Source organism: Phocoena phocoena, chromosome 8 (genome assembly GCF_963924675.1).
Source record: "Phocoena phocoena chromosome 8, mPhoPho1.1, whole genome shotgun sequence".
Lineage (NCBI taxonomy): Eukaryota > Metazoa > Chordata > Mammalia > Artiodactyla > Phocoenidae > Phocoena > Phocoena phocoena.
In genome coordinates this window covers 29,705,235-29,719,180 of record NC_089226.1, presented here as the reverse complement: position 1 = coordinate 29,719,180, position 13,946 = coordinate 29,705,235, and the positions used below count along the sequence as shown (strand labels likewise).

Genomic DNA, 13,946 nt, shown 5'->3' with positions numbered 1-13,946 from the left:
GCAGACTCTTTGCCATAGAACATAGCAGTTAGGTACCAGAATTAGGACATGAGGGTCATTATTCAGCCTCATACAGACCCCAATACATAGTTTTCCAATCTGCCCTAAAGCATTCACTAAAAATGGTCATTTTTGTATACCACTTTGAAATTTTTATTAAAGCTGGATTAACACAACCAAAATTTTTTAATGTGGAATTATGTGGCTATTGCACACCCATAACTGATTATTGCTCTGCATCTAGGTAGAGAGCTGCAGGTTTCATGTTCCTACACTTTTACATGCTCACCACTCTGCCCTGTGTCTCCTTAGATCTCAGAAACTGCAACGTTCAGAGAAGATGACTTCTCACTTCTGATATCATAATTATGCTTTTGTCCCTCAAAGTAACTTATTTTTGATAAACCCATTCACCTGAAAAGTAATGAGGAGTCTCCAGGGACTTACTGCAAGTCTAGAGTGGCCAACTAGCTGGCCATGCACTCAAAGGAAATTTGTCAACCAGTGGCTGTGCACATGCAACTGTTGTTCAGAAAATGATTTTCAACTAATCAATGTTTCTAAGTTGGACTTTCAGGAATTTTATACATGCAAACTAGATGAGTAAAGGGTACAAAGCAGTAAAATAGTCATGTATTTTCAACATATTTTAATTATACTTAAAATTTATTGAGGTCATATGGACTATAAGTTATATATTAATGACAGATTACCATGATTTGTAGTTTATTCTTTTCAATGTATTTGGAAAATATAAAATTTCCCTAGCTGAACTGACATGCCCAACCAAGAGAGGGAGTAAAAAAAAATAATAATAATATGCACAAAGCTGTCTTTTTTCTGCTGCCATCCAGTGGCCAAATAATCATAGTGCATATCAAATGTTAAAAATTTAAGTCTTCCTGGGTAGGTAAGTGAGCCCCTATATTTGTTTTTATGGTTCAGAAATATTTAGCCTAAAATCTAAAACCAAGAACGTATGACTCCCAGTTCTACAATTAAAAGTTACTTTTCTGCTCAAATCTTAATTGATATAATAGTAATAGTAATAACCAATAAAGAATTTGTCTTCCAATCCTCAAATAGTACTGTGCTCAACAACAGTTTAATCAATATCATTTTTTTCTGAACTAAATATTAGGATAGATGATTTATGGTTAAAATTTGCTCAACAGGACAGAGTATTTAAAAAAAAACAACAACAAAGTAACATGATAGCGGCACACAGATGGCCCTGTCTTGCCCTTTGTTTATTCCCATGAATACTTTATCTCATCAACTGAAGTATAAGCTTTAACAGAGTAGAGAGTGTGCCCTAGGTTTAACTGTTTCATCCAGAGATTTGCATTTAGTCAGTACTCAATAAATATTTTTTGAACAAATGAGTAGTGTTTATGTTTATTGCAGTTGGGTCTGTTGAAAAGTAGTAAACTAAAGAATTGAATGAATATAATATAAAGCCACAGTGGCTCTTCCTGGGGTATTTAAATAATCTCTGCATATGCTGTACTTAAACTAAATTCCAAATAGCTCTCACACCATCTCTCTCTCTCTCTCTCTTTTTTTTTAAATTAGCAACTATCTAAAAATCTTTTAATTCCATGTTTAGCAACTTCATCTATGGACTTTTTGTTTTCATAGGAAATGTATACTTTTTTTATCCCATTCAATAGCAACTCTCTTATTTAATCCTCAGTAAAATAGCATGAACATGTTCTCTCTCTGTAGATAAATCTTTAAACAGAATGGAGATGCATTACTCTTTCCTTAGCTTTCCATAGTCAATCATCCTGACTGAACCTTAAGACTTGTTTCATGATCCTTAATTTATTTCTTCTTCTTTCTTTTGAACTTTATTAAGTAGTGGGAACTTCACATAACAGTACTCAAATACTAACTCTGGAAAGGAAAGGTATACCAAAAAGGATTGATTCTAGTCAGAGTATGTGTGAGGGTTTTTTTTTTAGGTGGGGGGGTTGTGTGGGGGAGAAACAGTTGAAAATTCTCCACATTTCATTGATATTAGTCCAAAATTAACCCCAAAGTGTCATGCTTATGCCTAAGGGAGCAGTCTAAAAGTATATGTGATCTTGAAATTTTCAACAAAGTCATTTGGAAAGGACCAATTCTTCACACCAAGCCACTGTCTATAATGGCTATGAAAGCACTTTGTCATAAGAACTCTAGGAATATCAGCTATTAGTATTATACACCCACAATCATGAATACCACTTTATTTTATTTTTTTTTACTTTTTTTAATTTTTAATTTTTTATGCAATTTTTGAAGGTTACTCTCCATTTACAGTTATTACAAAATATTGGCTATATTCCCCATCTTGTGCATACATCCTTCAGCCTATCTTACACCCAATAGTTTGTACCTCCCACTCCCCCACCCTTATATTGCCTCTCCCTCTTTCCCTGGTAATCATTAGTTTGTTCTCTATCTCTGTGAGTCTGCTTCTTTTTTGTTATATTCACTAGTTTGTTGTATTTTTTAGATTCCACATATAAGTGGTATCACAGAGTATTTATCTTTCTCTGTCTGACTTAATTTCACTTAGCATAATGCCCTTCCAGTCCATCCATGTTGCTGCAAATGGCAACTTTTCGTTCTTTCTTATGGCTGAGTAGTATTCCACTGTACACATACACCACATCTTCTTTATCCATTTATGTGTTGATAGACACTTAGGTTGTTGCCATATCTTTGCAATTGTAAATAATGCTGCTATGAACAATGGGGTGCATGTATCTTTTTGAATTAGTGTTGGTGTTTTTTTCAGATATAAACCCAGGAGTGGAATTGCTGAGTCATATGGTTGTTCTATTTTTAGTTTTTTGAGCATCCTCCATACTGTTTTCCCACAGTGGCTGCACCAATTTACATTCCCACCAACAGTGTACAAGGGTTCCCTTTTCTCCACATCCTTTTTTTTTTAAACATCCTTATTGGCGTATAATTGCTTTACAATGGTGTGTTAGTTTCTGCTTTATAACGAAGTGAATCAGCTATATGTATACATATATCCTCATATCTCCTCCCTCTTGCGTCTCCCTCCCACCATCCCTATCCCACCCCTCTAGGTGGTCAAAAAGCACTGAGCTGATCTCCCTGTGCTATGTGGCTGCTTCCCACTAGCTATCTATTTTACATTTGGTAGTGTATATGTGTCCATGCCACTCTCTCACTTCAACCACTTACTTTAAAAACATGATAGTACATAGTTGATTACTTCATGTTCACTCTGCATGCATTTCATGCAAATGAGTGCTTCTCTATTACCTCCCTCCTCTAGATTTCATCCACATGGATATTGTACAAGCTCCTAAAGCTTAAAGTATCCACAAATTAATTTTCTACCTTCATGACTTTCCCTTATCTGTTCTTCCTCTTCTAATCCTTATCCTGTTCAATAATACAAACAGCCACCCAGACAATTAACAGAAACCTTACAGTCACCCTAGCTTCAGAGTTTAAACGTCCTTGCTCCCATTCATTTACAATATGATAGGGCTCATGTGGCCCAAATATCAGTCATAAACTGATCTTCTGACACTGTCAATCACTGTCTTCTGACAGTGATTGGTTGATTTACCGACTCTTCAAACCTTATTAAGGAGAAGTCCTACATGCCAGGCAATGAAACAGATAATGAGGTGCACAGCTTCATTAAATATAACAAGTATGCTCACATCAGCAGATGGCAGATTTGTAAATAAATAAGTACCATGGAAAAATTGGGAAAACAAAGGAGTAGCCAATTCTACCTAGAGAGGATTGGGAGTCAGAAAAGGCTACATAGGGTGGTGCAATTCCTGTCTAAAATGTGATACCTGGTCAGCACATTCACTCAATAGTTCATTCAAAAACAACTATGATGTGTCTGGAAGAAAAACAACAAAAGGATTAATACTGCTAAGGAATTCACCATTGGATGAATAACCCAATATTTAAAAAAACTGATAATTTCACTCTGAGGCCTACTGAATTGGAGCATTTCCTTTAAGTGCCAGTGGGATCACCCATTGCAGACCTCAAGAAGTGAAATAAAGACAGATCAAAAGCTCAATAAACAGAATCAGTAAATAAAGCAGAATAAATCAATAAATAAAGCAGAATCAGTAAAAATAGATTTACACATCATTCACATATAAGTAGCAATTGACACTTTGGAAAAAACTAAGATCCTCTTGAGACTAACAGTGAGGAAAAGTGAGAAGATAAGGCTAAGGCCAGAGCCTTAAGGGCAGACAGGAAGATGAAGACTCAGCCAAGGAGACAAAAAAAATAAATAAGTAAAAGAACACTCAATGATATAAGGGAAAATTTCTATGTGGTTATTCAATGTCATATTTCTATAGTATAAGTATTCTGTTTTTTAAATATTATAAGTTTATATAATGTATATGTACATATCTACCTCCAAAATGCTTCAATTGTAGAGCTTGATAGGTTATAATATGACATTATTTTTTAATTTTAAATGTTTCTTTTTATATTAACAAGATCCCAATTATATTCTAAGATTTTCCCCACTACTTTCACTATTTATAATGGTTACAGGGACAGAACAAAACATAAGATACACTTTTTAAGCCTTTTCTAATCTTGTTTCTCCAAAGAACCTAAAATAAGTACTATGTTAATTCTGGCTTTATTTCTATCACCATTTCAAACTTACATTTAGGAATAGTTAAGGAAAAGGAGGGGTAGTGTCAAACCAAAGGAAGAGATCATTTCAAGAATGATCACAAAGGAGGCTACAGATCACAGTGACCTCACCCAGAGTGGTAGGGATGACTTCAAACTGCAATGGGTAAGGGAAACAAGAAGTAGAGACAGTAAGGCATGGTGAGACTGAAGAAGTTTATACTGTGCTAAAATGAAGAAAAACATTAAAACAACTTATATATGTTGTGGGAGAATGCAAAGACACTTAAACATATGTGTGGGCTAACAGGATGGGGACAATAAGAAGGGAAGTTTAAATACAGGAGAGTAGTAAAGTCTGTGGGTTTAGGACATGGGTTTGAAGGAGTCAGAAAGAGGCAGAATCCTGCACAGGAGCGAGACTAAGAGCACAACACCCTCATGCATGACTGAACAGATTCTAATTTATAAGAGCACTGCTGCCTCCCTGATCCCAACATAGTATTAACACTAATACCAGTTTTACACTGTTGTTGTTGTTTAGCAACTACATCATTTGTTGAAGCATAAGCTGTGTTCAACTAAACCAGTTAGAAGATAAAGATATAGACATATCTCTATCTATCTATCTATCTATCTATCTATCTATCTATCATTCTATCTCTCTATCTAGTATAGCATAAACTGAAATTAATTCAAGTTATTCCATTCTGTAATTATGCAGTTGTTTTTATTTTCTAACCAAAGAGCTAGATTTTGCATTTATCCCTGCTGAATTTCGTTTTGATAGGATCAGCCCATCATTTCAACCTAAGAGTATGTAGATTCTCTAATTCAGCAGTCAGCAAACTACAGCCTGCAGGCCCACTGCCTGTTTATGTAAATAAAGTTTTATTGCAACACAGTCACACACATTCATTTATGGAATTCCTATGGCTGCTCTCATGCTATAATGGCAGAGTTGAATAGTTGCAACAGAGACCTCATGACTTTAGGAAAGCCTAAAATATTTACTATCTGGCCCTTTATAGAAAAAATCAGCACTCTATCTAATTCAACCTGTTAACTATTTTTTCCAGATAAAATATGCAAGTAAATGTGTTTTCTGTGTCTTCATTCAAGTTATTCAGAATCCTGAACCCAATAGGGTCTAATCCAAAATGCAGATAAAAATTCCTGTTCACCTCCCTCTTGGCTAACACAAATCTATTAGTTATCACTAAAGGAATGATAATAACAGTCCATTATTATCCAGACTATAATTGTTCTTTTCCATAAGGTTGTCATAGTAAGCACTGTCAATTTTCTGGTTGAAATCCATATATACATAAGCTAATACCACTTCCAGTTTATGATCCTGGTAAACCTATTAAACATACAATCTAAACTTTCCTTTATGACTCAAGAACATCCTCTAAAATCATCAATTTTACTGGGCTGTAATATAGTACTTCCCCAGTGACATACAGAAAGAGATTATAGTCCATTTGGGCTGCTATAACAAACTTCTACAGATTGAGTGGCTTAAAACTACAGATATGTATTTCTTACAGTCTGAGAGGCTGGGAAGTCCAGCAGATTCCATGTTTTTCTGCTGTCTCCTCATGTGGTGGAAGAGGTAAGGATATCTCTGGGGTCTCTTTTATGAGGGTGCTAATCTCACTCATGAGGGCCCTGCTCTCATGATTCTAATCAACTTCCAAGGGCTCCACTTCCTAAGATCATCACACTGGGGGTTGGGATTTCGACATACAAATTTTGGGGGGACACAAATAAATATTCAGTCCATTGCAAGCTGGAACTATTCTCACCTGTTTCAATAAGAAGCCTAAGCCTGAAAAAAAGTAAGAGGAAGCAGGAAAACTACTAGCTGTCACTTCTCAATGCTAATAGTGTGAATATATCGAACCAGTACTGTTCTCTATTCTAACACCATGCTCTTGCTGTGCTGTGGACAGGGAAACCACATATGCAAGTGAGGTAGAGCTACATGGAAAGTAAAGGAAAAGGGTTTATAAGTGTCTACCACAGGAACTTTATGACCTCATTTATATACATTGCGACACTGATTTGGTCTTTAAGTGGATCTGTTGCACATATATTAGTTCATTTGGTTGCGTTTTACATAGTTGAAGCTATTGAATAGTGAAATTCTGTAAAAGTAGGCTCTTGCTATTTAGCTTATTAAATGTTTTTGCAAAATGCAGAGCTTAGCAGCAGCTTCTCACATTGGATCTGAAATGACTTGTTCAAAACTAACACAGCATATTCAACCCATTCTCAGAGCCCACACTCAAGAACTGTCACTGAGCTCCCTCAGTCCAAAGAAGGCATGCTAGATGTCAAATTTCAAAAATCAAGAGTCCTAACATACAAGGTTTCAAATCACGTTTGGCTCATATTTATAGACAAAGCACTGCACCCAAAACTGTCCGTCTTTATAAACACTCTACAAAAAGTGCTCAAGTAAAAAACCCCAAACTTGGGACAAGATCACTCTTCATAATGAAGGACAGCTCATGTGCTATGACCTCCCTGTCTGCACACGGCACAAATCACAAAGAACACAGTATTAATCTATAAAAATTAAAGCTAATAAATGAATGTCAGCATATCAGGGTGAAGAGCAAAGATATATTACTATATTTATCATCAACGCTTGTAAGAAACAAGGCATGCTTCATGCTTATTCTGAAAAAAAAATTCTTGGAAGAAAATATTTCTTCCTGTCTGTGCACTTTTGCACTTTAGTGTCTCACGGGCTTATTCCTTTATTTAGGACTTACATTTGGTCCTAAAATACTATATGGGGAGTCAGAACATTTTTGCTGCAGCATTTTTCTTGTATTCTTTCCTTTTGCTACTGTATATCATCCCCCTGTAGCTTTTTGCTGAAACTGTCCTTCACGTAAAAGTTATATAAAAATGTCCCTTTTAAAATTGCCTAAATTCTGAAATGTAAAAGTTTGAAATAACTTAAAATGTTGCCAAACACTAACCAGGTTACCTTTGTGGTTTACAAAGGTAAATCATTTGCCACCAACACCTGTACTTTCTGAAAGCAAAAAAGGGTCAAGAAAATGAAGAGTGCATCTGTAATCTTAACTCCATAAGCAGGAAGTTCTATCTAGTTAGATTTAAAAATAAGTAAGCAATACTGTCAGTTAATTGCTACCTTCACACTTCTTGATTCACACTCTGAGAAACACCAGTTGTGTCCAGTTATTATAACAAAAGCACCAACTGCACAGGCACTAAAATAAAAATATGTAGATGCTATTGCTAAAGGAAGATTTTCTCTGGGCTAAGAGTTGGATCAGGAATGGGTTTCAAAAGTAAATCAGTTTGAGAAAGAATAACAAATATGATATAAGGAAGCATAAATAAGCACTGCAAACTGTTATATTTTAATTCTTCTTAGCTATAGAACCTATTAGTTTCCTCCTGGAGACAGGGACCAAATTCAACCGCCCTCTTCCTTGGGTCACCTTTTGTCATTCTGCAAGTGCTGGCAAGGGCTCTACAGACATCCCTTTTAGAACAAGAACATAATGTGATGAAGATTTCTGAGAGGCCAGGAGACTGCAACAGAGCAGCCTCCTACACTGGGTAGAAGGAGACTATCATTTACCAACCTTCACACTTTATCTCCAATTCATTTCTTAACTACTTCAGTTACCTGGAGCTATTAGGTACTGGGAGACCAAAAAATAAGATTCTGTATCAGGCTGGATAGGATCCAACATACCTCATGCCAAGAACAGGGGATGCCTGTCATCATTCTTCCTTTCTTAACCCCAACATTAGGTAGCAGCTAACAGGGTCAGCAGAGACAAAACGATGGCCCTCAAGTGTAAAGACAGTTCCATCATTAGAGAACAGTTTTGAAACCCCTAGTAAGGGCCATATCTAATCTTTTGTTAGATTTCCTACAATTTGTAATCTGAGGGCCAGGTCTTCTAAGGACCCTAAATTAATGTTTGAAAACTTTTATCTTCTATCTTCTCCTTATTGTATTCTCTGTTTATGTCCTCCACAAACTTATACCCTGTCTTAATCGGATCAAGAGTATTGATTGAGCCATTAAGGAACTTTGAGAGAGCAAGTTTAAAATGTCTGGAATCAGAACAAGGGTTTAATTTAATAAGTTATTACTTTCTCTCATCAGCTCAATTGTTGCCATTACAATTTCCCAGTGGATGTCTAAACTTTTTCAAAGACCCTTTATTCTTACTCTCTCACCAAAACTCTACAACAGTGTTTCTCAACCTTTTCTTCATATCGTCACTCCCCTGGTTAAGAAGCCTTTTTAGACATTCTTTTTTTTTTTCTAATCACATCTGCTCCCTATGAATTGCTAATACTACAAATGTACTATATATCTGTTTATATGTACTGACCCTTTGGAGGACCACAAACCATTGTAATTTCTAAGACTTTTTTCCACCTCCTAAGATCTAACTGCTTTCCTTTGGGGCAATATTACCTTTTTTTTGAGAATGTCTCTCTATAACAAGAATAAGCTGCCTTTTGAAAATTCCCCCAAATAAAAGTTCATTATGAGTGTTGATTATTTTTACTCTGTATACAACAATTTTCTTTTAATCCAACTACCTTTCCCCCTTTCCTAGCCTTATTTATAAATGAGATTGACACTGAGTTAAGTACTGAGCAATCTGAACTAATCAAAGTGTGTGTGTGTATGTGTGCTGTAACTGCAAAACAGCTCTCTCTAAAATATGAAGAAATAAATCCAGGGTAGTTTTCAAATTTTAATAAAATAAAGTATTAGCACTTCTCATATAGACTAGATAGATGTATGGAGTTTTAACAGCAAAAAGTAAAATGAGATTATTCTTTTCCAAAAAACAGAGATATGAGCTGCGTGACTTGGTTTTAGTCAGAATCTTGGGTTAATGGGCAATGGTTACATATTTTTCATTTTCTGTCCTTGATTTCTTGTAACTCATACTTGGGAAGCTAAGGATTACAACATTATGGCTATGAAGTCATGCAAATTATAAATGGCATTTTACTCTATGTAGCTGAAAGGGCACATTAAGTGCAAACATTAACACCTCTAAAAACTCAATGAGTAGAAGATTGTCCCTGGTGGAAACATTAATGAGTGAAACAAAGCTATAAAAGTTTAGTCTTGAGCCTAAATCTTTTTTTTTAATTAATAAGAAAATTTTGTGCTTACACTAAGATGAAGTGTTATCAAAAATGCACTGCTAGCATATTTTACACAAAATACTGTGATAAGGTAATTCTATAAATACAGGGTGACCTTCTGCCTGGAGGTTACTCTGTGGCTTCCCTGTACCCCCTCCGCTTCAGATGACTTTAGCACACTGAAATACACAGCATACTTGCCATCAGAAAATATAATAAGGTTTTTGTTTGTTTGTTTCAAAGCACAGAAGCTTTTCAGTGATGTCCAAATTAAGGACATACCAAGAGAGAAACTGAGAAGAAAATAAGAAGGCTAATATGAATTTACCAGAGGTCAAATGTTGCCAGCTCCAAGAGTGAAGCCATTAAGAATAGCTTGGTGATCTCTTTAGGAGATCTGTTAGAACTTTAAGCAAGCAGAAGGAAAGAAAGATATTTTTGATGAAGGGAAAAAAAAACAAATACAAAAACCTATGGGTCAGTTCAGGTAGATGGTGGAAACAGCTGCAAATTATTGGCAACATCAGCTGTACTTGAGAATTCAGGAATAAATCAACTTCAGACCTTGGTGGAGGCCCAGAAAGTAAATAAACGCAATTAAAATCGCTGGGATCCAATGACCCATGTGTCCTCCATAGTAAAGGAAAACAAACAAGTCTGCCTGGGACCTTGCTTAAGAGAGCTGCTTAAAGATCTTTACTTCTTGCAAACAGTTGGAAAGAATTCTATGCAAGACAACTAATAGCAGAAGCCAGGTCCCCCGGGATACAGATAAAACTCCAAAAGGCATTTTCTCCCAGACTCTGAGTTTCTGAGCCACGCTGAAGTCCACTGGAAAAAATCACTCTGGGGATGAAAAGGGCAACATACTGCACACCGCAGTATGCACACCACAGTCTCCTCAACATAAATAATACATAAATAAGTTCTCTGTTCCAGCTATCATTTCCTCTGAAATGAATCATTCCCTCTCCCCACACTTAAGAAAAATAAAAATAAATCACCCAGAGAAAGACACTCTTGAGTCCCTCCACAAATGCCCCAGCTATCCGTGTTTCCAGTCCAAAAGGTGGAGAGCCTGACCGTGGTGCGGCACAGCCTGCAACTTTCTTCAACTCTGGGATCCTAGCATCAGTTGATTGTTTGACACCAAAATGACTTCTCTAGGATCAGGGAGATGAGCCACCTGACCTATCTGATCCCCTCAGGCATAGGTCCCACACCCCTCTGTCCATTCCGGTAGAAGGGGCTCTCTCGGGACTGGAGACAGGACCTGACCCCTCTTCCCCCTACCCCCCACCCGCCCATACACACAACCAAGGTTCATATGAAAGACTGAAAAGGGGTGTGGGACAACAATGATGACAACAAAAAACGTGATTACTTAATTAAAAAAAAAAAAATCTGAGTCTCTTACCATCTCGCCTGAGGTTGGCGTTGCGCAAAGCTTTGATGGATGCGCTCTGCGGAGTTGCAGAAGTGTCCCGGTAGCTGCAAAAGTTTGAGCAGACTAGCGTGTAGACAAGGATGAGCCGGTGCATTGGGATCAGCGACCTAGGGACAGCGTCGCTCCAAGAAAAAGCCAGGACAGGCTCCCAGGACCACGCCGCGCTCTGGCCCCCACGCTCGCCCTGCGCTAGCCCGGGCCGCCCCGCCGTGCTAGTCGCCGAGCTCTCCCAAAACTTCCTGCATGCTGAACTTTCTGCGCGCGGGTGGCGGCCGCACTTCCTTGTGGTGCTGAGAGTTGATAAATGGTGACGGGACAAACAACAGGTTGACGTTTGTTCGCCCCTTCCGGTGGCTGGCAGCTGCAACACAGGCTGCAGGGGGCGGGTGGCGCGGCGTCCCGGGCGGGCGAGCAGAGAAGCCGCGTCCTCGGCCCCAGCGGCGGCGGCAGCCCCTGAGCTGCGCGCACTCGGGCTCCCAGCCGCGGCGCGCGCACAAGGCTGCCCGGGTCCAGCCGAAGGCCGCTCTGCCACTGAGCGCGCCCAGTGTGACCGTGAGACGCAACTCTTCCCACCACTCTGGGCTTAACCCTAGACGTTAGACCAGAGGGACAGCGGGGGACAAGGAACTGGGTGGCCGGGAGGAAGTGGAAGAGGGTAGAATCCCCAAACTTCTCCAGAGGTGATGGGCTCCTCCACCCATAAGACATGGCTCCTGCTTGGGTGATGGTGGGGTTTGGGGAGGAGGGCTGGAGTTGGAAGTTTGTCGTTTACAATAATCAAGATCAGATTCTACTAAGTCAAGATTTTACTAAGTGAAAAAGTGGAAGAGCTCAATAGTAAATGAGCTTGTTTCTGAGCTTCCTTTGAGCTCCAGTAGGTGTGACCTTGGCCAAGTCAAGGTTAATTTCTCAGGGAGAAACACAGGCTGTCCTTCCTATCTCACAGGGCCCTAGGTAAGAGGGGCGCGTGTGACCAAGTGTACAGTAAATCCTCAAGGGTGTTGGTATATGTCCCACCCCCACCCCCTGAAAAGTAGAAGGGTCTAGAAGTTGGGTGCGGTTGAGCCAGGACAGACAGGAAAGGTGAAGAAGTTGAGGGGGAATTGTGTTGTATTCATGGTCCACAAAAAGAGGCAGGGAACATCCAGGACTTTGGGCCTCCCTACTCTGAGTATCTGGAAGCTCGGAGGTCCAGAGGAACTGCCTCTGGATTCCAAGAACTTCTAGATCATGCCTCTATATCCTAGGGGTAGGGGACTATATATGGAACAGGAGCAAATCAAGACTCTGCTGCTCACTAGCTTTGTCACCTTAAGTCATTTGACCTTTTGAGCCTCAGTTTCTTTACTTAAAAAAGGTGAGTAGTCATTCTTTAGTTTGTATCGTTGTGGTGAGAATTATATGAAATAACTTTAGTATTTTGCTTTGTTTGTACCTGAATCCAACTCCAGATTTACATAACTTCTCAGCTGCTCAAGGAAGAGACATTCTGCAGTCTGTTTCAGGCCTTTCAGCTCCTGAAAGTCTGGGGTATGAGAATATCTCTATATATGATATATATAGAGAGCTGGAAGCCCTGAGAAGCCTAGGAAATTCAGGAAAATTTAGACTTGAGATTACACCATACAAGGCTGACTAATACATGTGTTCTTTCTACATATTCAAAACTTAATGTGGTTTACCTCTTGGCATTTTTGTCTAAAACAGTGTTACAAACTGCGTGTTTGTGCATTGTGAAATAAATTACAAGACCAGCATTATTTTTTTAAATTGACTTTATTTTTTTAGAGCAGTTTTAGGTTCACTGCAAAATTGAAATGAAGGTCCAGAGATTTCCCATGTGCCCTCTGCCCCCACATATGAATGGTCTTCCCCATTATCAAATCCCCCACCAGAGTGGTACATTTGTTACAATTGATGAACCTGCATTTATGGTACACTCTTGGTTACATATGGTACACGTAAAGATTACATTAGCTAACTCTTGGTGTTGCACATTCTGTGGGTTTCAACAAATATAAAATGGTGTATTTGCCATTAAATATTGCATATTTGCCAATATTCATACCATATTCATCATTGTGGTATCATACAGAGTATTTTTACTGCTCTAAAAATCCTCTGCTGCAACATTATTTTTAAAATAAATATCAATAGAATGAAATAGAGTAGCTTAGGAATTTAATTATCAGATTATTTCATGACTATTTTGTTTCAAACACACATAAACACAGGGATATAAGAGGTATTTCCGTCAAACCTGATCAAAAAGTTTCTAAGTCACTGGGAAAAGAAGTCTCAAAATATAATCAGTCCCTGGAAGAGGCACCGATGAGAGACATAAAACCTGGGCTTGCATTCGATCATTTAGTCACTCAGCAAGTTTTAATTAAGCATTAGATTTTCCCTCTTGCCATGGCCTAGTCTAAAAACCCTCAGGATAAAATAGTGAACATGAGAAATAAAATCTCTACTTCCTTGGAGCATACATTCTAATGGATGAGAGAGATCATAAACAAAGATATATCTGTATTAATAAGAGAAGAGGGTCAAAGATTGATGGGATAGGAGGAGGGTAATTAAAATATATGATACCACTTTTAAAAAGTGGTTGGAAACACTCATTAAATTTCATCCATAACTCCTGACATGAGAATATAGGAAATAT

The 13,946-nt window shown here is 38.2% G+C and overlaps 1 protein-coding gene across 2 annotated transcripts in view; it reads right to left on the bottom strand.

Annotated features, from left to right (window-relative positions):
• Positions 1-11,372, bottom strand: part of PDGFD (platelet derived growth factor D) — a 240,339-nt gene extending 228,967 nt beyond the window's left edge. For both annotated transcript variants that reach the window (XM_065882858.1, XM_065882859.1), the window contains exon 1: positions 11,249-11,372. In XM_065882858.1, coding sequence (XP_065738930.1) covers positions 11,249-11,372 — 124 coding nt within the window. The remainder of the gene's footprint in view (positions 1-11,248) is intronic.
• Positions 11,373-13,946: the final 2,574 nt, after the last annotated feature.